Source organism: Sapajus apella, unplaced genomic scaffold, assembly GCF_009761245.1.
Source record: "Sapajus apella isolate SASKATOON/1434 unplaced genomic scaffold, GSC_monkey_1.0 scaffold28, whole genome shotgun sequence".
Lineage (NCBI taxonomy): Eukaryota > Metazoa > Chordata > Mammalia > Primates > Cebidae > Sapajus > Sapajus apella.
Window position 1 is genome coordinate 24,282,115 of NW_022436968.1, and position 26,022 is coordinate 24,308,136.

At 40.0% G+C, this 26,022-nt stretch overlaps 1 protein-coding gene across 2 annotated transcripts in view; it reads right to left on the minus strand.

Annotated features, from left to right (window-relative positions):
• MYO3B (myosin IIIB) overlaps nt 1-26,022 on the minus strand; it is a 499,023-nt gene that overhangs the window by 263,358 nt on the left and 209,643 nt on the right. For both annotated transcript variants that reach the window (XM_032293013.1, XM_032293014.1), the window contains exon 9: nt 11,095-11,250. In XM_032293013.1, the coding sequence (XP_032148904.1) occupies nt 11,095-11,250 (156 nt within the window). The remainder of the gene's footprint in view (nt 1-11,094; nt 11,251-26,022) is intronic.

Sequence of the window (26,022 nt, forward strand, 5' to 3'; positions counted from 1 at the left end):
GGTCAGGAATTCGAGACTAGCCTGACCAACATGGAGAAACCCCGTCTCCACTAAAAATACAAAATTAGCCGGGTGTGGTGGCACATGCCTGTAATCCTAGCTACTCAAGAGGCTGAGGCAGGAGAATCCCTTGAACCTGGGAGGCAGAGGTAGCAATGAACCAAGATCGCGCCATTGCACGCCAGCCTGGGCAACAAGAGCGACCCTCCATCTCAAAAAAAAAAAAAATAGAATCACTCACAACTGATCTATCTCACAGGTTGCTGTGAAAGCACATACAGTCGTGGATCTAAAAATGCAATAAAGTTGAAAACATGGACTAATTACTATTCTTACATCCTTGTTAAAATGTGGAATCAACAATTTGCATAACTACACACATTACTCCGAATATCATTGACTAAACAAAATCATACGTGAACTGTCCTCCTACATACTGTAAATTCACTAGCACAGAAGCATGACTTCCTGGTTCTTCTCTGTCACTTTTATGCCCATCATCATCACAACTTAAGAGGATATCACCCACCAATACAATTCTATCTAGCTAGATCCTAGAAGGTGGTGCTGATGGCAAGTTTTACGGTAAGTACCAGTTAGAAGTCATGGAGCTTTGATGTACACCCTACTCTTTGGTGTGCATTTCACAAAAGTAGGTAAAAAGGAAGAAGCACACTTATCAGCTCTGCATATTGAGTCTTGAGCTTATAAGGTCATCAAAATGGGCAAATAAAACTGATTTTTCTCTTTCTAGCCTATTAAAGTAAATCTTACTTTTCAGTCTCCATCACTGATAGATTTGAAAAGTGGATATTTGAAGCATGCTATTAGTTATCTTCAGTTCTAGAACCAGTTTTGCTGCTAATTAATATAAAGGTCCAAAGCACAATGAAGCTTAATTTTTATTTAATCAAATCAAATTTATAACCTAAGCACTTTAAAATTATTAAACAGAATTATTTCTCTGTCTTTACGTATTGGTGATGGCAAAGAAAAACCAAATTGGTTTGTAATACACATTTTTACTAAAACTCAGAGCTGCTGACTGCCTCTAGCTAACCATTTTGCTAAATAAAACAGCAGGAGGATACATATTTCTGACCAAAATCCCCTTCACATAAAACCTAAGAATAATTTTGCTTGATGTTCATCAAAAAATAAAATATCATACCACATTTTCATGAAATAATTAAATTACCATATGAAATTCAGCTAGTTATCTCCTTCCTACATTTATATCTTATTGCATAAAATAAGCTAAGTCAGAGTTTATTCTGCACATCGTTTGACAAAGAAAATCGATAATTAAAAAATTGCCTCAGATCTGGTTCTGGTCAAGATGGAGTAAGCACTCTCCACTCTTGTCTCCTCAGTGAAGACAACTAAATACCCTGGACAGAATGTATGGAGCAGCTGTCTCGAGATGCTGAGAAGTAAACTGTAACAGGTAGATTAGGGAAGGAAGTCAGAATTCAAAATACTACTGAACCAATGGTGAGTTTTTCAGGGTTTTTTTTTTCCTTCAGTAACTCCTGACCTGGACTTAATGGCAGCCTGAGCTGCAAACAGGAATGCCGAGCTTCACATTGGATGACATTTTTACAAGCCAGTTAAAAATGGAAGCACTGACAAAACCTTACTCGCAATCTCACAAATAGATGCAGTCTAGTAGAAAGTTTTGATTTTCAGTGTGAATATGCACAACGCAATATCACTAGGGTCAAAATTGGTATCTTCTGAGCCGGAAGCAGATTGTATGCTATGCCAATCGGTCTGCCAGATTTAAGTTTCAAGAATCATGCAGATGTCTGTAAATCTGAGCTTGATTCTTATTTTAAAAAATCTTCTCCAATAATATTGTATTAACAAAAAATAACTTTTTAAAAATTTTAACTGCTATTATTAGCAATGTGTGGCCTCTTTCCTTGCTTCCAGGAAATCAAGTTCTTTAGAGATATTTGCTCCTAAAACTGAAGTAGGCAATCTAGAAGTTGATGTAGATGCAGGGCATCTCTACTACTAAATGGACAAAGGCCACTTCATGTTCCCAACCAGAAAAAAATATATACATATATATACATATATATGTGTGTAGCACTATTTCTGCCTTCCCCAACTAGCGTTATTTGGAAACTGCTGCCTGCTTAGCTTTTCTCCTCTGGCTATGGGGTTTGGAGAGTCTATTGAAGAAAAAAAAACATTATTTATTTCAATTTTTAATCTCCTTTAAAAACATTATCCTAGACTTTGCATAAGCTTATAAAAAGCGTTATGTTGTTTTATATTTCCCTATCTTTAGCTGAAGTTAATAAAAATAAATTTGGGTTAATTTTTTCAGTTTTACTGAGTTAAGTGACTTGTGTCATTAGCAACTATAGATCTTAATTTCCTTTAAATTCATATGCTCCATCTAGTGCCCTACTTGAGAATAGCATCTATTATCAATTTTTGCTGACGAATTCCTCATTTAGTGTCAAAATTACAGATTTGCAACTAAAAGCTACTTGGACTGAGTATTCCCAAAGCTCTGAGGAATGCAGACATAGATAAATGAATGGATAAATAGCAAAAAAATCCTATTAAATCAAGAGCATGTGCTAAGACATTGTAGTTTTAGTAAAATAAAACTCAGAAGATGTTTTCAAATTCCAGTAAAGTTGATACTGCTTTTCCTAGATTTCCTACTTGTTTTTATGAGTCTGTAAGTATGTTAGCTGCCAAGGCTGGCTTCTCAGACAGAGTTTGCGAGTTGGAGCTTAGAGGGAAAGTCTTGGCTTGAACTGGTTCCAGGAGTTTGGCTTTGGTGCGGCAGTGGAGGGGCAGGTTATGGAGAGCAGGCCTGGCCTAGGGTTCCAGGGATCAGGTAAAGGGGAAACTGGTGCCTGAGTCCATGAATCAAGTAGGGTGGGAATGAGGGCAAGTCTGTACCATCAAGTCCAGGGAAATGGGTGCAGCGTAAGAATAGAATCTGAAGAATGGGAAAGACAGAGCCAGAGGTAGAGGCTGGGAGTTCCCCTAAAACAGTGGGCATAGATGAGGTAGAGGATGGGGGTCTTTGTTGAAACCTTTGGTCCAGCCAATGAGTGGGAAAGGGGCTTTGGAAGGTACCAAACAGGTTCAAATACTAGAGGAATTATCCTCATGAAATAAATTCCTAAAGTGCTGCTGCTTTCTTTCACCCTAGTTTAATCTCTATATCTGCATTATGGGTAAAACCATTTCTGTGTGAATGCTCTGTAATATCCCATCAGTGCGCCTGATAGCTTCTTTGTTAGAGCTGCTAGTCCTATGAACTATGTTGACAAACATATTTTGCCCAAAAGTGACTCCTTAATCAATTAGCCTCTTTCTGTCTGCCAATTATACCTGTGGAAGTGGAGACTTCCATATAGATAGATACAAATGGGGCTGCAAGAACTTCACATAGGTTAGACAGGATACGTTCTTCCCTTCACTCCCCAACTATGATGAAGAATAAGTAATAAAAGAAGGTGCTCTAAATCATAATTCAAACATGAGAAGAAAAAACTCTTTTAGCTTATCAGTTCAGCCTAATAATAATAACAATAAGCAATACACTAGTGAGAGGTTAATCTCGGCACTGAGAAATACCCCCTCACTTCTTAGACAGTCACTCCGCATCAGTACCATTGTGAAGGTCACCTCTGGCTCTGCTCCTCCACACTCAAATAAGATCCCTCTCCTCCATCCAAGAGTGGAACTACAAGAAGTGGAGAATGACTAACACTGCCACCAGATTCCAGATGGAAAGGAAGTGAAATTTGTTAAGGATAGAGGAAAAAAAAAAAAAGACAGAGAGAGAGAGAGAGAGGGAATAGGAAAAAGTTCTAAACTCAAAGATGTCAGTGCTCGCCAGGCGCGGTGGCTCACGCCTATAATTCCAGCACTTTGGGAGGCCGAGGCAGGTGGATCACAAGGTCAGGAGTTCAAGACCAGCCCGGCCAAGATGGTGAAACCCCATCTCTACTAAAAATACAAAAAATTAGCCAGGTGTGGTGGCATGTGCCTGTAATCCCAGCTACTTGGGAGGCTGAGGCAGAAAATTGCTTAAACCCAGGAGGCGGAGGTTGCAGTGAGCCAAGATTGCTGCACTGCACTCCAGCCTGGCAAAAGAGCGAGACTTCGTCTCAAAAAAACAAAAAAGCCAGTCCTCAAGAATCTAGGACAAAAGCCTCCATGGCCATAGAGAGAACTCACTCCCTTATCACTACATTCAATGGATTCCATATAAGAAGGAAAACATTATTCAAAACTGAGAATCGGGTACTGTTACTAAAGTCAGTGATGTTGAATATTTCTTCCAAATCTTTATTTCCATTCAATATACCCTTTGAGAATATAGCCAATGAAAAAGAAACTTTTATTTAACTATATCATCATGGGCCTAGAATGAGAAAAACACTAGCAGACCATTGAGGAGTGATGTTATTCTACTGAGAGTCAAATATGGACAGAGACAGCAGCTGGATATCTTTAGCTACATGAACTGTATCTTGACCCTGAACTTAAGGCTATATCTATCAAACATTACAATGCATAGATTTAAAAACAGGAGAATTGTTTGGGTGGAAATTATTACAGTATTTGCCCATGTTTCCTCTAAGCAGTTTTGGCCAGAATCCCAATAAATCAACATCTTATCATTAATCATATTAAACAGTATTTGATATACCCAACTTCTCTAAGCAGCAAGAAACAGTAACACCAGCACAAAATTAATATTAATTAACTTATTCACTCATTTGTAGATAGATATACGTATAGATAGCTAGCCGATACTAATTATAGCAAGACGTAGATTGATTTCTTCTGTTAGGAAGGTAGGGGGATCCTTAACCTCCCATGTGTCAAGCTTCTTCAGCACTTTATGAAGTATTCTTACCAGAGTTATTTCACTTACATAAGAACCCAAGAACCCATTAGTGTATATAATATGGGGTGTGTGTGTGTGTCCATGCATGCGTACATTTGAGGGTAGAAAAGGGAGTGAGCAAGGATTACTGGGGAAAGCTGGCAGTTAAATAGTGAGAAATCTGTTTTTAAAGGTCATTGCTGCAGGTTGAAATCAGAAAAGCTGAAGTCATTGTTTTAATCAGCCTCAGGCAAATTTTTGCAAGGGCAGAATTACAATCCATTAAACAGAGCAGAAAAAAAAACAAAAACCCAGAAACTTAATTCTTCTACCAAGTAATACTTAGAACAGACCATTGGCATTTAGGGTTTAACATCCGTGGTTTCAGCTAGTGCCAAGCCACCTGCAGGGCACGGCATGCTGGATGTTGTAATTTCACTAAGGTTCACGGTTGAGTTCGTGGTTGTGGCAGAAACAACCAAGTCCTTCCCCTGCTTCCACTCACATTCCAGACAGTGGTTTCCTTCTTCTCCCAGCAACCCTTGTAAAGTGATAAAAAGCATTTTTTCAATCTACTTCTCTGAACTTTAACCGTGAAATGACACACCAGATGATACTAATGTATTTAGGGATTTGTAAAGCTGGCTGGGGAAGAAGTCTTTTTGAAGATCAAGGAAATAGGTGCGGATATAAAAGAAATGACCAAATAGTTTAAAAACACCCCCGACAGATTAAGTAACAATGTACCCTGAACCATTGTTCACATGGTTTTAGGGCTTCTTAACCTCCTTTAAAAGAGTAAGACTTGGATTCATAGCTGCTCTATTGTACCTAAATTAAATATATGCGTTGACAAAATTATAATTTACTGGAAAAACTTAAATGTCAAATGGTGTCATACATACACTATAACCAGCATCAGGTAATGGTATCTATCAAATCTCAAATAGTACAATGTCACTTCTCCTCAGGTGCCTCTGCTGTCCCATATCTATATCTGTAGTGTATATATATAGTGAAATGGAGATGAATCATATCCTGGCTTTCCAAAAAGCGCTCAGGAAAGCCTGAATGGTTAGACAGACCCAAGAGAATTGAGACAGGGGCCTAACAAACTCAAGCCCTCTATGTACAGCACAGCTTCTGCTCCATGTGAAAAAGCTCTCCATGATTCTTAGCCTTGCTCTTGAATACTCTTAAATATGCACCATTACTGAGATGGACCACTTCCCTGTCACACTGTTGTGTCAGCACCACCCTCCATCCCCTCCCTGTGATGGAGGAGGGAAACTGGTATTCCCCTTGCTCCCCTCTGTCTTTTCCCAACCATTGTTCTCCCTGACCAATCTCCCCCTTTTTAAAAGTTCACATCACACTCTTATATCATCCTTTTTGGCATGTGATCCCCAATTTACCTTACTACCCTTTCTCCTGATAGCAGTCTTTGGTGTTCCCATGTCCTACTAATCACTTTGTTAACACTTCCCATATTCTGATCTAAGAGGTCTTCAACTTGTCAACACTTAAAAACCTGTTTATTTCTATTTCACTGAAGTTGTCCACAAGTTCAGCTATCCCTAGTTCCTAATTATCTCTCAGAAGTTCCCAGGATCTCAATTCTACAATCCCTTTTCTCATCATCCCCTCAATGAATCTGCTTTTCATCTTCATTATAATAGCCAGTCCCCAGACTACATCAGCCTCAAAGTCAGTAAGCCACTCTGGTGGCACTTTCTCCCCTACCCCCAGAGATCCCAAGGACACTCTTCTACTAACCTCCATTCCCTTGCTTCATTGCCCACTCATCGTGTCCACTGAAGCCAGTCTCCAGCCTGAAGAAGACCATAGTGTCTGCTTTCTCTACTCCTAATTCCTTGCCGCTAAAGGTTAATCAAGATGACGGATGAGAAAGGCAGCAGCGGTGATGGTACATTTTCTGAGAGTTTCTAGGGCCTAATGCTATTGTGAATACTCTACATGCATTATCTTAAAACGCTGATTAACTTCACTACAATAGGATGCTATTCAGTTATGTTCCACCTGGGTTTTCTGTGCTATTAAGTAATCATGATGCCTGTCTTTAATTGACTCTTTACCATATTCCTCATAGTAGCTATCTCAAAGATTTCACACTTCCCTGGAGTCCACAATCCACTCTCAGCTTTGACACCTTACTAAATTTTTTTTTGAAAGATAAAGATCATTCAACATGAATTTCCTCATAATACCTCCTCTCCTCACTTAAGTTTTATGAATACTTTTGTCCAACCTTTCTTTGTCTTTCCCAACTTAGAGTTTCTCTCTAAGGTCAACCTTCCTCTTAGGCCCTTGATCCACTCCCTCTTGCTTCCTCCATTGCTTCCTTTCTTCTGTCTTCAATGTCTCCCTCTATATATGCCCTTTCCCTTCACCTCTCCAAGTGTTCCCCATCTTTTAAGAACTTGCATTCTTCCCTGCAGCCCCCCTGAAACTACCAACTTCTCTCTCCCCTGGGGAAAGTACTGAAGCGGACAGAACATTCCTTACCTTTGCAGGAATAGTAAGAAAGTTCTCCCTGCAGGTTGTAAGTTTCATGATTCTGTATCAGCTCTCAAGTCCAAAAGAGCTGCTCCAGCTGGAGGGTCCAAGACTGCTTAGACCATGGAAGAACTCTCCTTTGGGTGGAAAGCTGGAAGCTTTGTGTAATATCCGGAAGTACTTGGCATTACATTTGATAAACTATAAAGATGTGTCTTGCAGTTTCTATGTGACTGCAGTGTGAGCCAGGCCAGGGAGGCAACCCAGTTTGGGTAGGCCCCAACACCCTTCTTTATTTCCCTAATCTGTCTCAATCTATCACTAAGTCCTGACAATACCATTATTGTAATATCTTCTGCCATTTGTAATTACTAACTGCTCCCTGGCTGCAGCCTTGCCCTGCTTCCCTCCATTCTCCATACTGCAACCAGAACAACTTTCTGGAATTCTTCAATGGCTCCCTAGCACCTAAGAAACAAATTCAAGTTCCTTAGGCCCATTATGACATGGCTCCTGTCTATCTGTCTCTCACACCCACCTACCCCATGCAAAGCTCCAGCCAATTGTTCACCAGATTCCCCTAGCTCTTTCCAGCCCTTGTGCCTTGCCCTTTGCTTGTTCTTTCTCCTCCACCCCAAATCACTCCCTTTCCTTGACTATCTTCTATTTGTTCTTCAGGACAGTTCAAGGATCATTTCCCAGCAGCTCCAGGGCATCTTCCACCACCATTCCAACCCCAGATCGACTTAGGTGTCTATCCCAAGTGCTCTCAGGTATCCCAGGCATTCCTTTATCTAGGTACTTTTCATGTTGAGCTGTTCTCACCTGATTCTTGTCTGTATCACACACCAGACTATTAGCTCTTTATCAGGAACTGCATCTGACTTGCCTTTGTAGTCCCTCTGTTCAGCACAGGGCCTGACACATACACACATATAAATGCCTCTTGAACGAATAAATTAGATATTGAATAAGAGATAAAATGGATACTTTTAACATTCAGTACCTCAGTAGTGTTTATTTTCATGATCTTTTACAGTAAGTAAAAAGATGAATTTGTACAGATTATGGGAAAGAGGTAGTGTTAAAAAGAAAGACTCAGAATTAAATAGACCATATATACTACTACTACTAACATTTATGGAGGGTGCACTATTCTAAGCATTTTACATGTATTGACTCACTTAACCCTCAAAATGTTCCCCATTTTATAGAAGAAACTTTGGAACAGGAAGATTAAAAACTTATCCAGTAAGTGGCTGGCCCAAGATGAAAACCTGGCAGAGCCTATGGACTTTTTTTTCTTTTCTTTTCTTTTTGAGACAGGGTCTCACTCTGTTGCCCAGGCTAGAGTGCAGTGGTGCAATCACAGTTCACTGCAGCCTCGAACTCCTGGGCTTCAGTGATTCTCTCACATCAGCCTCCTGGCACTATAGACGTGTGCCACCATGCACGGCTAATTTTTCTTTTACTTTTTATTTAATTTTTTAGTGGAGATGAGGTCTCGCTATAGTGCCCAGCCTGGTCCCAAACTCCTGGAATCAAGTGATCCTCCCACCTCAGCCTCCCAAATGCTGGGATTACAGGTATGAGCCACCACACCCCGCCAAGCCAGTGGTTTTAACTACTACATTGCACTGCCTGCCAGGTGGCCATAAATGTGTAGAAAAATGATGAGTGGGTCACTTGGCCTCACTCATCTGTACAGTCACCTCAATTTTTCTGTTTTTTTCTGCTTTAACTTAGGAACTCACAACTTTAAATATATTGATTTATCATCAGGGAATGATATTTGAGACTTTTTCCTGGTGGGCTGAAAACATCTTTGTAGCCAGCTCCTTGCCAGTTGCTAAGAGGAAGTAATAGTACAAGATAGATGGCAGGTTAAGTGTCAATTACATGCATTGTGTTTCCTTTGGAATAAATTTTCCTACATCCTAAGGAAGTGACTGTTTAAAAGTGCTGATGCCTATTTGTGAGGTTGTATTTTTTTAATGATAGTTCAAAGAAACACAAACCACTGAGTGAAACTCAAGATTACAAGGACCCTGTGAGAAGCCTTTGCCACCACATCAAAGGAGTTAACAAAGATAAAGAGAAATTAGAGAAAGGGGATGAGAGAGGCCGGTGTTACAATTTTCTATGGTAAAAGAAGAAAGGTTTTGGTTTCTTTAAAAAGAGAGAGAGAGAAAGCATAGATCTGGACAGGCAAAGTCAGGCAAATGTGAAATCCAGATAATCTGGCAAATGAAATCTCAGAAATCATTCTGTGGCAAATCCCAGAACAGGAAGACAAAGAGGAGATGTTGGATTTGACTTACAGCCTTTAAATATTGGGGGTTTTTTTGCCTGGTTTGTTTTTTCTTTTACTTTATTTTTGGTGGTGGTGGTGCCGTGTGTGTGTGTGTGTGTGTGTGTGTGTGTGTGTGTGTGTGTGTGTGTGTGTGTGTGTGTGTAGGTGGGTGGTAGGGGTGGTGGCTGGTGTACAGGAACCAAAACGAGGCAGAAAAGAGATTTCAGTTCCCCGTGGCTTAAACACAGGCTCCTACTGCTTCAGAAAGATTCAACGTCACAAGAACTTATCTGCATTTCTCTACCCTGTAGGGAGGCCATAGAAACAGAAATGGCAGTGGAAAAAGCAAACAAGTAGGAAAACAAAAATCGGTCCTGAGCTATCCAAAAGGGAACCTGGTGTGGTGGTGGAGAAAAATCAGCAAAATATAGTCACCTTGAAACTACACCTCCAGCTCTAAGAGTTCTGATGCAATGTTTGGCTTTTTGATTAGTAAACAATTCTCTGCAGAATACATGATTATTTCCAGAACTTGTAACTTAGGATATCTTATTTTCTTCACCTCCAGTACTCTGAATGTTCTTTTAATAATAACAAACTGGAGCTTATCTACATCCTGGATGGTTTCATAAAACCAAATAATTGGTGAGCATAGGAAGCAGGTTTATTTGCATTTAATTTTTTTAAAAGAGAAATTCTGCCACCCTCTGGACAGAAATCAAAGATCTATTTCTTAGGGATTCACCGGGGAATACTGTTTAAAGCAGTTGCCCCTGAAAATAAACATTTAAAAAAAAAATCTACCTTCTAAAAAAAAGAGGATGAGGTAGGGTAGAAGCCACAGTTGCTTTAGGATAAGCAATACCTGAAAAATATTAATTAAGAATACAAAACTGACTCTAAGGAGTTTTAAACTAAAGAGAAAATGGTCTCAGAGCACATTAGAGAAACAGTCTCCAGTGTTCAGCTCATAATCTTCCCAAAATCACTTTACAGCCTACATTACTGCTCTTCAGTCTACAATGGCCAAGCAAAGGTGTTTCACACAACGTCAGCCATGGTTGCTTTTATACAGTTACCTTTATTGGTAAAAAAGAAGTCCAAATTTCTATTAAATGTAAATCTATATATCTTATATCTATTGATTTTTAACTAGAGCTAACTGAACTCCAGGGCAGAGTAAGATTTCCGTCACTTGAGATAAATTGGCCGTGAGAACACAAATAGGCAGTTTGTTTCTGAAGCTCTCCTGCTCTTGTCCACTGGGCATGGAGTACTTAATGTCATGTAAATAAAACTCTTAAAAATGCAGGGATGTGATAATTACCAGTAATAATGCTGGGCAAATGAAAACACATGACATGACATATTCATAAACAACCACAGGGAGAAAGAAGAAAGAGTACAGTACCTGGTTTTCACAACAGGATTTAGATGTTTCTGGTCTTGGAGAACCTTAGCCAGCTGTTTTTGCAGAAACAAAACCTTTCCATGCACTCCTTTAATAAATGGGTGGTCAAGGAGGTGTGTGACAGAAGGTCGCCTTTCAAAATCCTTAATAAGACACCTGTTCACAAAAATCAACAAACAATCCAAAGTACAATCTTAGACACCCTGTTCCCCTATGAATATGGGAGAGAGAGAAGGTAAAAACTCATTTATAAAACCTGATCATTGGTTAATGATAAACAGCTCTTTATTAATATGTACCAGAAAATAGAAAAACAGTAATTCCCTATTAGTTGAATTAATTAAAACATCGGAAATCTTAGTTTGTTTTAAGCAAAGTTGAAAACACAATTTCTACCATCAATTTGAATTTTTACCATCAATTTTTAAATTGTTAAATTTTAATTTTTTAAGTGTTACACCTATTTGTGAGGTTGTATTTTTTTAATGCCGTCAATTGTATTTTTTTAAACCACCAATTTGAATTTTCATCACTGAAAATAGACTGCTCAATATTCTATCTGCATTTTCATTACAGAAAAATATTTTCAGTGGAGTCAAATTGATTCATATGTATACTTTCTTTCAGAAATATGTAGAATTAAATACTATCACTTCAATTAAATCCTAATATACAAAAAGCCCCTTGTTTAGTCATGGGGAAATGCATTTAGGAGTTATAAGGAAAGAAACTAATCATAAAGAAACATTCATAGAGAAAGTTTGGCAGCTTGATTTCTAATGTCTTCTGAAGAACCAGAAAAACCACAGAACAGGAAGTGACTACAATATAATTCAGATGAATTGGGATAGAATTATACAAACAAGGAACAAAAAGTCCATTCAAAATGGCAAAAATTGGGTTGCATTTAAATTCTTCTGTAGTTAATTGGTTAAAACCACACCGTTGTAACTACTTTCTGTTTCAGATTCAAAATCCTTTTCAAAGCAAACAACGATTTAGTACATTTTGGTGCACCTTCTGTGTTATTCAAGATGATTTTGATACAGGGAAATTTCCAGCGAAGTTGAATCTGATGAATACCCCTCCAACTGCCATCGCATTTCTAGTCTGCGTAGCTGCCCTTGGCCAGAGGAAGAAATTTTAACATCCACCCTTTTAAGCTATCAGTCTTTAGCCCACATCGGAGGCTTAGGACAAATGGATGCCATTCTGCCCACTCCATGAAATAAACGTCTTTAGTTTTCTCAGCAGTGGCATGCCAGCATCATCTGAAACACAGCATACTTTTAATGAAATTCACTGACAAATGGTAAAAAAGTTCAGCCTCACCTTGAACATGCTTTCAAAACATTTAAGCAGAATTCTTGAAACAATCCACAACCATTAGACTTACAAAAAAGCTTTAGCCTTTGCAATTTTCAGTTCAAAACACTTTCATATCCCCTACCTTCTAGCCCTGAAAAGATATTTGGTAAATTTCCCAGTCAGTCTGTTTTAGAATTGATTCAGGGGATTCCCTATCTATTGGAACTGAAGCTTTCAGCTAGAAAAGCCAACAGAACCTAAATTATCTCCATTCTGCTGCTTGTAGGACAATAAATACCACCTCTATCTTGCCATGAGAAGAAATACATCATTTGACTTTTGTAGGTTCAGGGCCTTTTGTATAATCTATTATTTTTCTGTGAAAAATAAAGAATCAGTGCATATACTTTAAAAAGACTGTGTTCATGTCTTTATATCAGCAATCTTCCCTTGATTCCTTGTATATTCACCTCTATATGTATCTATCAAAGCTAATATGCTCTGATATTATGTAAAAATGGTAATAACCATGTTTCCTGAAAAAAGAAGGAAGCCAAGATACTGTCAGTAATATAGGTGTATGGCCCAGTCCTCCTAGCGTTAGGAATAGTGTATAAAAACTCCTAAGATAAATAGTCCTTATGTCCTCTGAGAGTTCCTACTGAAGATGCACCTCAGAGGGAGTGGAAGGAACTGCGGGATCTGAAGCTGTACCTGTCCAGTGATTTTTAGTAAGTCACATTATGTCGGTTTCTCATCACAAAATAGGTATATCAGTATTGAAGTATTTCCCAAACATGGGGAGAGAAATTTCTTGTTTCCTCACATAATATTCATCTCAGCCATCCTCAACCCTCCCCAATTTTTTTTTTCCTTTTTTCCTGTGTTATTGAATCGTCATCTGACTACTAGTAGATGCTCATTGAAAAGAAAGAATGAACAAAAGGACCAGGGCACCCTCAATAGCCTGTTGGCTAGTGGCAACACTTCAAATTAGTAAACTCAGGGGCAGAGGCTGAAGGTGGGAGAAGGCAATTAATAAAAAATTCATGGCATGTGAAGGGGAAAATGGGCTGGAGCTGCCTCTACCTTCCCCCTTAAGATAGGTACCTCAGGGCAGTGTTCCAGGTGAGGCCTGAAAACAAGGTCCTTTGGATACTTCAGTAAGTAAAGCTCCTTGAACAGGGATTGAGAAAGACTGGGAAACCGATACTCCATCCAGCCTTATGAAAATATGACTCTACTAGAGTCAAAGACTGCAGTTAAAGGTGGTATAGCTTGTTTCACAATTTTAGCATCCACTGGAGAAGGCAGGCTTCCAACAAGGTTGCAAGATCGTTTGATATGTTGGACAGGGTTCCTCTCTAGATTATGGAGGAATCAAAGAAATGAGTAAATAATGAAGTCAGAGAATTAGACAAAGAAGAAACTAACAAGTAAATCTGTTATTTCTTGAAGATTAAAAAAAATGATGATAGTGGGCATTCTATTTTCTGGAAGCAATGATCATTGTGGCTCACACCTGTAATCCCAACACTTTAGGAGGCTGAGGCAGGAGGATCACTTGAGCCCAGGAGTTTAAGATTTCAGTGAGCTGAAATGACCACACCACTACACTCCAGCCTGGCAACGGAGTGAGACCCTGTCTCAAAACAAAAAGGCTTTGTTAGCTCTCCAAGTAAGACAGACTGAAGTGGGTTGAGTGTCTGTCATAATAAACCCCTATTAACTTCAGTAGCGATGGCACCAGTTTCAAGATGCCAAAGGAGAGACCCAGAGCCAACAAATGAGACATAGGGTTTTATCAGGAGAAACTTACAAACAGGGATGGTCCAGTAGCCGTGTGTTGGACAGAAGAACCACCACTGCATGCGAAAAGCATTCACTTCATGCCTTTCTCCTACCAACCTTCATGTAATCCAGAACAAAGAGCCTCACTCCCCTGTATGATGATGTTCCACAGGAAGGCCCAGAGCTCAGATATTCCTTATAGATAAGGAATTGATCTCTGGGTTGGCCATATTCTGAACTCCAAACACATATTCAGGTGCGACTGTCATCCTCAGACCATCCTCAGGGTATGCTCAAGTTAAATTACAGCTGTCAGGGGTGTCGACCATGCACCATCATACCACAGAGCAGCAAAACTGAAACTAAGTGTAAAGAGGAAGAATGCTAAGCAGGGTTGTGACTCTCCAATTGCATTGGAGGATTTTTAGGGGAAGGGCATGGAGAACTTGAGGGTATAGCTTTATTCTAAAATACTCCTCTATTTTTTTCTCATAGGAAGCAAAGAGCCAGTCTGAAATGGAATTATTATTTTACAGATAAAAAAAAGTTATTCCTTAGAGCAGATAGGGCTAGAAGTCCTGTGTTACTAGATATCAGGGCATAGGATCGTATCATTTACTCAGCAAACATTTATTACACAGCACCAGAATTAGCGAAAATACATATATTAGAAAGCATGACCCTTTACCTCAAGGATCTACAATCTAATTGGAAAGACGGAAGGACAAGAGAAACACATGAAACAGCAAAAGCTATATGTTTTCTTGTATCTTTAGGATAAGAAATAGTAACAAGAAAGCATAGGGTTTCAGGGCCACAGGGACTGAGATTTTCGATTCTAACCCTTCTTTTAAGAGGCGAAGAGACTGAGACCAATTCCTGACAGTGATGACGTCAATTCCTTAACTCCCACAGGAGGACCCGCCCTACTCTGCTCTGTTTTGCTAAAAGTGGCAAAGGTACAATGTACAAAACAATTCTTCAGGGCCAGAGGGAAGAACTAGGCAGGGAAGACTTCCTGGAGCTGGTAAGAATTGAGCTAGGTAAGTCTTGGGGGAAGTTTTGGAAGTAAATTGAACTAAACTAAACTGGGGGAGCAAAGGCAGAAGTCATTTTAAGATTGGAGAACTAGACTGACAATGCAAGAAGACCAGGCAAGCTGCAAAGCCCGTAACTCAGGACGCCACCAGGACACTGACCTTCACCTCCTCAGCGGCTTCTCTTGAGTGCCTAAGAACAATTATTGCCTTTAGTCCCTTTACCAACTTTAACTAGGGTATAATTGATATTGCTCAAGACTGTGTAGGCTGGTGCCCAAAACGTCTACTGTTTAAGTTTGTTGGCTTGTCATTTCTATCCCTGGTCAGCAGAGGTTTAGAGGATGAAGATGAAACTGACAGCTGGGATTCTTAAAACTCCTGATAGCCTCCATGTCCTTTTATAAAGCAAGATAGAATTCCTTCAACCTGATTTCGAGAACAAACAAATAAAACTAAAGAAGTTCTAATATACTTATTCATTTCAGGTAGAGCTTATTGAACCAGGAATTGCAAATTCCAAATGAAGAATATCTTCTCCCAACCAGGGACTGAGCGGTTTTTGCAAAAGGATGCATAGAATGTAAAACTCTGTATAGGGTTGGGGGCCAGCCAACATTAGGTGAATTAGGGGAAGCCCTAGACACATAAAGCATTCCATCAAAAAAAGAAACTAGTTTCCTAGTCAAAAGAGTTTGGAAAACATTGGTGATTCTCTAAACCAAGTAAGTTTGGAGTTTCATAATGCACACAAGCCTTTTAAAGGTTCTTACAAGTACTAGGGTTAAAAAAAAAAGTTTAATTCTGTTTGAGTCCACGTTTCCAAACTTACTTGACCACAGAGACCTTTTTTTGTGTGTGTCGGCCTTACAAATGATTTCCTTGGAAGCTCTGTTGTAAGCAATTAGTAGCATGATTTTAGAATGGATAGCAGCGTCCTCAACTCAGTGGACTGAGGGGAGACTCTAATAACCCTTAATTATTGCCACATCTGAGACACTCTGTTGGGCTACTGTTTCTGCAAAAGACAGTGTTTCAAACTGGGGAGACATTTTCCTGAGCTCAGCTCCTTCCAGAGTTTTTTAATTTAGAAAAGAAGTAACAAGGACTAGATTTAGATAAACTACTTTTCCCCCAAATCGTAAGTAATTCTTTCTTTTATTCATTCCTGGATTTTTAAATCTTTTTTTAAAATCTGGATTTAGATATGTTTTCTCTGTGCTAAGAGACAAAATGAAACAACAAAATACCAATTTATGTATACCATGAGATATATACAAGAACCTCTGGAAATAAGGCCATGGTGGGTGGTTTGAATATGACAGGAAAGTCCACCAGAAGAAAAAGGAAGCAAATTTCAGCCTTGAAGGAAATCAATTCGCTACCTAATTTGAAATTCTAGTACCTTCCATCATGCATTCTTGGCTGAAGATTAATTCTCAAATCTATTAGTGTCACCACATTAAACACAGGTTGTTGCAGCCATTTGCAGCAATCTCCCAGTCTGGCTTCTGCCAAAAAACAGGCAAAAGGGAGACATTTCTTCGCAAGAAGCAAGGGTGGGCTCTGGAGCTGGTGATGCCTGTGCACTCTCTGCTCTCATACGATAATGCTGTGGTGACACAGCTTCTCTGTCCCTACAAATTGCCATTTCAACCAAAAAACCAGATGCCTGCAAGGGGAAGCTATTTGTCACGAGCCTCCGACTGTTGTTTACCAATGAATAAAACACTTGATACAGAGCAGCTGAAAAGGCAAAAACTAAAAATACTAGTGAACTGGGTAAGAAAAGCATGAGGGTGAGCAATTTTATTCCATACATTGGGGCAAAACTAAATCAAAACTCAGGATTTATGTCTCTTCTCATTTCTTTATAAATACTCTGTCTTTTACATTTCCTGCTATTTCTTGCGGGCTTGCTACTTGGATTGTTACATGTTCCCGTTGCTACAGAAGATCTAAACATTTTGGATCTGAGCAAGCATTTCCCTGCCCTGTGATTCACACTCTACTGCCCTGTGGTTGCTATCATCATCAAACAGAAGGCTGACTGACAAAGAGGCCCTACATCAAGGGGAGAAAATCCTCCTGAGGATACACTAATTATAGGTTAAATATCAGAGCCCACAGTACTCTGTCTTGGAAGAAAATTTCCATTCTGGAAGACAAGACTATGACAAACAGGCATGTTCCCCAAATGACTAATGCTTCAAAAGAAGGCAGAATGAGAAGGCTGATGTTGTGTATGGTATTTCTGTGAAACATCACCTCCCTGTTTGGTGGAATATTTCATTGCATTTCAGTTTTCCTGAAGTCTGCATATCACATTTGATGTTATTTGAAAGTCTCACTGATGAGAACTGAAACTGCATCCTAGCTTCAGACTTGGGGTTGGGAAGTGGGGTCCTCTCTTGAAACAGGTAAATGAGAACTAGGAGTACATCACTCACTGAGGCAGGTCTATGGTTATCAATCAGGGGAGGACAGTCAGTATTTGCTAAAAGAAGAAAAGCCCCGAGAAGGCAGGATGGAGAGTTTTAGAACAGGAAGCTGAGTCTCCCTTTGAAGTAAGTAATGGGAACAGTCTGTGTAAAAAGCGAGAGACCACAGGGCTGCTGCCATCTTGCCAGAGATCCTGGGGCAAGGTTTGGAAGATAAGCAAGTCAGCCTGATCTTTAGACAAAGCTGTCAGCACCAAAGGTCCAGAGTGAGCTCAAGTAAATCTAGGATGGAAAATGGAAAGGGAAGAACACTGAATTTCCTGAAGGCTGAGACTGGGCAGGCAACTTGGGGATAAAGAACGTCTCCTTTTCTCACCCAGAGAAGATTCAAAGAAAGTGCAGAAGGTCACATAAAAAATATATACATATAGGGTGGTTTAAAGCCAAAATGTCAAATCTCTGATGAAACAGAAGCTACCTCCAGAGTTAAGGAATGTGCACCAGTGTGGCTGGAGAGAGTCCCTATGCAAAAACAAAGCCGGATCAGAGACCCCCGCTAAGGCAGAGAGCTGCAATGTGTAACCCTGTAATGCCCCAGGGTTGCAGCCTGAGTGAAACCTGTCAACCAGGAGCCTCTCTAGCCTCTATCTCTAATCTCTTGGTCAATATGAAATAGTTAGAAAAGCCCAGACTAACTATGTTCTTAGTGAAGGAGAGGAGGTAACAAAAATTCTAGATCCTCCAGCCCTGCTCGTCTGGGGACAATTAGAGAGCCACAGTGAGGAGGAACAGAGCGAAGGAGACTATACCATGGACAACAGGCAGAATCAGTCTGAAAGGAAGAAAAGGAGAGAGATGTAAACGTGCTAAACAAAGGAGATGAAGTTAGGAGGGCCAAGTGGAACCAGGCCAGAGCCAAGAGACAGGTCAAGACGGGCCAGAGGTTCAAGGTAAAGAGGGATGTGTCCAAGGAAAAGCCAACTGAAGGCACACTGACTATTTTATTCTTGTTATTGGCATCTCCTTCTTGTGTTTAAGCTATGCTTTCAGTGTCACATGGCATTTGACAACGAATGGGGATAAGGATGCCCTCTGCTGCACGTGGTGGCAGCCAAGAAGATGTCAATTTTGTGTTCTAGAACTAAGACAGCTGTAAGAATTGTAACTGGTGGCCCAAAGTCATCACCTTCTGCTCCTGCTTGCTTTCTTTTCTTTCTTCTTTGGTTGAGTTTTTATAAAAAGCACCTTGCAATTAACCAGATCTGTCTGGAGGCAACTCCAGCCACGTGATACAGTCAGGGCACTGGTAAACATGAGCCATTACTTCATCACACGGCCCCAGCAACTAGCTTATCAGATTGTTAGTCTATGTTCAGATGCCACCCTTTATTTCAAAGGACTGGAAAAGGTGTGATCCTTGGGAGATCAAAGCCTAAAATGGTCAGAAAGGTTATGGTGCAGGGAATTCATGTATAGTGTTTGGTACATAGTGAGCACTTGATAAATGCCAGCTCCCTGGGCCAGACACTGTACTAGTTGCTGGGTATACAGTCAGTCAGTCCAGTAGAGGAAGACAGCTATGGTACACCTACATAATAATTAATAATTAGCAGTATGAGTGCCACATAAGTGTCCTACTCCATTGTGCACTGCTGTATCAGATGATCTAAGACTGGGTAATTTATAAAGAACAGAAATTTATTTTCTCACAGTTCTGGAGCCCAAGAATTCCAAGGTCAAGCTTCCAGCAGGCTCAGTTGTCTGGGGAGGGCTGCTCTCTACTCCCAAGATGGTTCTTTCAGAGGGGAGGAATGCTGTCTTCACATAGTGGAAAGCCAAAAGGCAAGAAGAGACTAACTCTCTCCCCTTCAAGCCTGTTTATAAGGGTACTTAATCCCTTTCACAATGGAGAGGCTCTCATGACCTAATCACCTCTTAAAGAACCCACCTCTTAATATTATCACAATGGCAGCACCTGAATTTTGGAGGAGACACATTCAAACCATAGCAACAAGGAAATGTTAATGTGCAATTTGAGTTAGATTTGAATAATGCTGCACCCATTAGTTAGCTACTTTCTCTCAGTGTGATTCCTACCACTGAGGACAAATTTCTGTTTGATAGTAGGGCTCCTGATCAGAACTTTCAAAGTTCTGAGGGGAAGAGAATTTCTGGGTCTGACAATTCAGCAAAAGCAAAGAACTTTGGCATTTTCAAGTTCACGCTTTTGGGTAATCTTATTTTTTTTAATGTCGGGCTCATTCCTTTGATTCAAAAATCAATTTCCATTTTGACAAACAGTCATGGTCTGCTTCTTAGTCCAGGCTTAAATGCCCAGGGACACATGAATTGTATTTCTTCCCATGGTTCTACTTGCCACCCTTCCCTGAATTAAAACCACAATTCTTATTTGTATGCACTCTTCTCCGTACAAGGAGAAGGAATAGATAGTACCCAGCCAACCTCTAAAAGAAATGAACAATCCATTCCACACTGCGTGATCATTACATGCTCAAAACTACACCAGGACTGCGGTTGGGGCTAAGAGAGTACAAATCAAACAAAAGATATTATATTCCTCCACAAGAAACTTATCAGCTTCTGGGGTAATACCAAACTTACACATAGGAAAGATTTAGAGAATCAGGTCAGACTGATTTCATTGAATCATTCAAAAACTTACTAGGTATTTAATGTGAATGGTGCTACAGCAAATGCTTGGGGAAAGGATGCCTGGAATGGGACATTTACTGTCATGGGATTTAGAAAGAAGAAGAAGAATAGACATGGACATAAATAATAATAATTTAAGGCTGAAAAGTATAAGCACTAGATTAGCTCAGATGAAGAAAATAATTCTAACTAGGAGCAAGAGTTTCACATGAGAGATGATCATTGGGTCTTAAAAAACAAAAGGGATATTGACAGGAAATGCAGGGAAGAGGCATTCCAAGTAGAAGATACAGTAGTCTTTTGAGGAAGCTCATTGGTATAAAATGCAGGGCTCATCTAGGGATATGAGCAGAACAGAATGATGCAGTTATAATAGAGATGGAAGTGAGAATCTGGCTGGAACACTTTCAGAACCTACAAGGTCTTTCTGTAAGTTTGGTCTTTCTTAGCCACATTAAACTGAGGTTCATGAGCATGGATATAACACAGTCTGATCTTTGCTTCAGAAAGTAAACTGGCACCACATTAGAGAATAGAACAGAAGGAGCGAGTGGGTTCATTTCGGAAGAATACAGTCTGAATTAAGGAAGTGGAAAGGGAAAGATGATGACTGTAGCCCTGGAACTTGAAGACAAGTCGAGTTGAAAGAAAAGAGAAGAGGTCACCAATGGAATCTTAGGCAAACAAATTTAATAGATGGGCCTGTAGCTAAATCTTTATGAATATAAAAATCTTTTACATTCACTACCCAACTAAAACCTCTCTCAAAGGACCCTAAAGGACTTTAGGTTACCAATTCTGTGCTCCCTTTTTAGTGATTGTATTCAACCTGTCTGTTCAAGAGGTCACTAATGACCACTATTACCCTGGTTTCTTGAAACATTCTCTTTCATTGCCTGTAGTGATGCTACGTCTCTGAGTTATTCTTTTACTTTTCTGACCACTCTTGTTCACGCATTTTCATTGCCAGGTGGAATAGATGACAAGGGCAGAGGAGATAGCGTATGCAAAGACAAGGAGAAGTGAAAATAGAACTGATGGCTTTTATGCGCACAGGCTTAGAACTCACTCCTGAACAACTACAGCCTTTGTCTAGTAGATCAAATATATAAGCTAAGTAATATAGAGAGAATTTTCATACTACAGAGAGGGCCATCCCTATTCTTAGAGACTCACAATCCCAAACAAGTCTGCAGATTCAGCTGAAAATGAGTGGGTGCAACTATAATATGCATATCCGGCATTAAATAAAAATTTTTAATGTATGAAAATCAGCAAAAACTACTCAATAAAATTCACTAATTATTGCCAATAATTCTAACTTTAATAAGATATAATTCACATACTGTACAGTTTGTCCATTGAAAATATATAATTTAAAGGTTTTGTTTGTTTGTTTGTTTGAGATGGAGCCTTGCACTGTCCCCTGGACTGGAGTACAGTTGTGCGATTTTGGCTCACTGCAACCTCCACCTCCCAGGTTCAAGCAATCCTCCTGCCTCAGCCTCCCAAGTAGCTGGGATTACAGGCACCTACCACAACGCCCAGTTAATTTTTGTATTTTTAGTAGAGATGGGGTTTCACTATGTTGGCCAGGCTGGTCTCAAACTCCTGACCTTGTGATCTGCCTGCTTTGCCCTCCCAAAGTGCTGGGATTACAGGTGTGAGCCACCATGCCAGGCCCGCAAAGATTTGTATTATTTGAACAGTTGTGCAACCACTATCAAAATCAATTTTAGAACATTTTCATCACCCCAAAAAGAAACCCTATATCCATTAGCATTCATACCCTATACTCCCTCAGCCTTCTCAGTCCCAGGCAACCACTAATCTACTTTCTGTCTCTACAGATTTGCCTATCTGGACATTTCATATAATATGTATGGTCTTGTGTAACTAGCTTCTTTCATTTTGCATGTTTTCAAGGTTCATTCATATCATATTATATATTTATATTACACTATTTTTATTGTTAAATAATGTTCCATTATATGGATATACCACATATTGTTTATCAATCTATCAGTTGACAGACACTTAGGTTGTTTCCACTTTTAGGCTTTTATGAATTATTGCTACTACAAACATTTCTGTACAAGCTTCTTTTCTTTTTCTTTTCTTTTCTTTTTTTTTTTTTTTGAGACAGAGCTTTGCTCTGTTCCCAGACTGGAGTGCGGTGGCACAATCTCAGCTCACTACAACCTCCACCGCCCTGGTTCAAGCAATTCCCTGCCCCAGTCTACCAAGTAGCTGGGACTACAGGTGTGTGCCACTACACCCGGCTAATCTTTTGTATTTTAGTAGAGATGGGGTTTCACTATGTTGGCCAGGATGGTCTCCATCTCTTGACCTCACAATCCACCAGCCTCGGCCTCCCAAAGTGCTGGGATTACAGATGTGAGCCACCGCGCCCAGCCACAAGTTGTTATGTGGACACATGTTTTCATTTCCCCTGGGTTGCTGGATCATATGGTAGTTTTATGTTTATCTTTTTGAGGAACTACCAGGCTGTTTTCCAAAATCGTAACATCATTTTCCATTCCTACCAATATATGCAAATTTTAAAATATTTCATCTTGTTCCAGAAATAATTCAAGACATCTTACAATAGGTGCTTAAATAAATAAAAGTATATGTGATAAGGCAAGATAAAAAAAATTATAAGCCAAAGAGAAAAATGAAGCAAAGGGGACATTAGGGAAGATAGGAATTAGAATACCAAATAAAATACTTTGTTAGAGGTGTCCACAGATTGGGCTCTGGGCCTTATGTCAGACAATGTAAAAGACAAAATATAGTCTGTTCTATATTTCTTAAAATTCATGATATAAAAACAGACAAGGCCAGGTGCAGTATCTCACACTGATCCCAGTATTTTGGGGGGTTAAGCCAGTATTGCTTGAGCCCAGGAGTTAGAGACAAGTCAGAGCAACACAGGGAGACCCCGTCTCTACCAAAAATATTTTTTTAAGTTAGGGAGGCATGGTGGTGCACAGCTATGATCCCAGTTACTCGGGAGGCTGAGGTGGGAGGACTGCTTGAGCCCAGGAGGTTGAGGCTGCAGTAAGCCATGACCGTACCACTGCATTCCAGCCTGGGCCACAGAGTGAGACCTTGTCTTCAAACATTTTTTTAAATAAAAATATAAAAATAAATAAATAAAACAGACCAGCAATTTGCAGAACTATGACATAATGACAGGTAACAAGACTAAAAATGCAGCTTTCCAGGGTTTTCATAGAAATGGCTCCATGCAGCCAGGCGTGGTGGTTCATGCTTGCAATCCCAGCACTTTCAGAGGCCGAGGCGGGCAGATCATCTGAGGTCAGGAGTTCATGACCAGCCTGGTCATGAACTAAAATACAAAATTGACCAGGTGTGGTGGCGAGTGCCTGTAATCCCAGCTACTCGGGAGGCTGAGGCAGGAGAATTACTCGAACCTGGGAGGTGGAGGTTGCAGTGAGTCAAGATCATGCCACTGCACTCACTCCAGCTTAGGCAAAAACAGCAAAACTCTGTCAAAAAAAAAAAAAAAAAAGAAAGAAAGAAATGGCTCCATGCAATGTAAGGAATATTATCACTCTCTAGTAAACATGGCTATGGGTTTCATAGAGCTGTTTCCTAGGACATTCTTCAATCCCAGCTGATGCCTTATATTATCTACTAAAAAAAAAAAAAAAAAAGTCTCTCTGGGTGGCCAATACAAAGAAACAAGGAGCTCTCTGTCTTAATTCATGTCTAAACCTAGCAGCGACTTGGTGAATTTTTATAGGGTCAGGCCTCTTGCTTCCTGACATGTTGAATGTCTGGATGCTGGCATCGATTAAGGAAATAAAAGGTGAATGCCAAGCTACCATGTGCTATTCATTGCAAAAAATGAAAAGAAGATTGCTGAAAATTGCCCATGAATCAAAAGTAACTCAAAGGAGGGAGCAATTCAATCCCAACAATGTGAGCTGGAGAAGGACAGGAATAAGACTGGAGCATCACACAAGGGGGAGTTGGAAACAAAAGTGCAGCCAATTTGCTCCCTAAATGATGACAATAATTATTCCAGCTGAAATGTCTGGCCATAATACACAGTGGGTCTAGGAGATTAGTTAAAGGGGCAGGATAATGACCTAGCACTGCAGTAGTCTTACTGGCATTGTGTCTACCCACATTTTGTACCCTTCCCTTAATGTGTATTCTTTTGGTAAAGACTAAAATTGACTAAACACTCTCTGGCTGATTGCCAATTATGTGAACATCAAATTGGAGAACATGAACTAAGCCAGATTTTCATAACAACTTAACCACACTAAAAAGTCTGGAAAAAAATCTTGTCAGATAATATGTAGTTATGCATGTTTTATCCAAGATAGGATTTTGCATGGCTATTGGCTGTCTTGGTTCATGTTCCTGAGGACACAAACCACCACCATGCCTGTCACCTGCCATCTCTCCTGCCCAACTTCTTAGCAAAAAAGATTCCAAGGACAATGAACCACAAGGCCCAAATTACTGCTTCTGCTGCTGTTTTAGAGATGGTTTTTGCAGAGGAAGTGGCCACTCAAGGAAGCCAGGAAGTGCTGCTTCTGTGTGATTTTAGACAAGAAATGAACACTTTACCCTCCACCCCCCACCCCACCTCCAGGATGTCAATCTATTGCCTTGTTCAGCATTAAATTTTTGCAGGATAAAATATTTTTCTTTTTTAGGCAAGGGAATGAATAAAGACACTGACTGCCAAAGAGAGTCTGGGGAGTCCTTAAAACTCCTCCATTAACATGATGGAGCAGAACAGCTCCATCTATTACATCAAAGCCTCATCAGAGACCCTAATCCTTTCTGAAAGGAACTCTCAGGCAACCAAGCCTTTAATTTGCTGAATAATAGGCCATCTAATTAACCCTTGCAAAGTAAAGCACAGACGTTGCAGGCAACCAACACATGTTCCCAAGAGGTTGGGAAAGAAAGGGGAGGGGGAGACAGTTTGGAAGAGTTTTGACTCCTATTGTTAGGGAACTAACTCTACGAATGGGGTTTCTAAATGGTTACCTTTCTGTTTTTCTTTCTCATTTTCTCCATTCTCTTCCCCCAGGGGACATGCTGCTTCCCTGCCCTGATATTACAGTTTGTCCTGAGCTTTAAGCCACTGTAATTCACTGACATGCATAGACAGGTGATGTAGAATGGCTGTCACAAAATATACTCATGGCAGCAAATCAGTGACATAAAAGGCTCTTTTAGGACCATTTACCCACCCATCTCTGCTCTAGGACAGGCCATTGTGCTGGGGGGGCTGGAGGGGGGAAGGGGAAGGAAGCAGAACCCATGACAAGGAGAAAGGGAAGAGAAGAGAAAAGAAGACAGGGAGTAACACTAGCTCAAGCACTTCTTGGATCTCTTCTAATTCAACAGGAAATGCCTAGCATTAAACAGGGTTGTTTGATTCTTTCTGTGGGATCCTATTACTGGAGGTAGACAACTGTATACTATGTTGCCAAGGACAGGTAACAGGTTAGATGGTTCATGAATTTCATACTAATATGCATTAATAATAAATCATAGACATATTACCCTTCCTGCTAGTTATATCAGATAATGCGATGAATGATTGAATGTATGACACAGTGGTCAATTATCATGTGGATGATATCAATTCTCTTGTGCTGAGGACATTTATCTCTGTATTG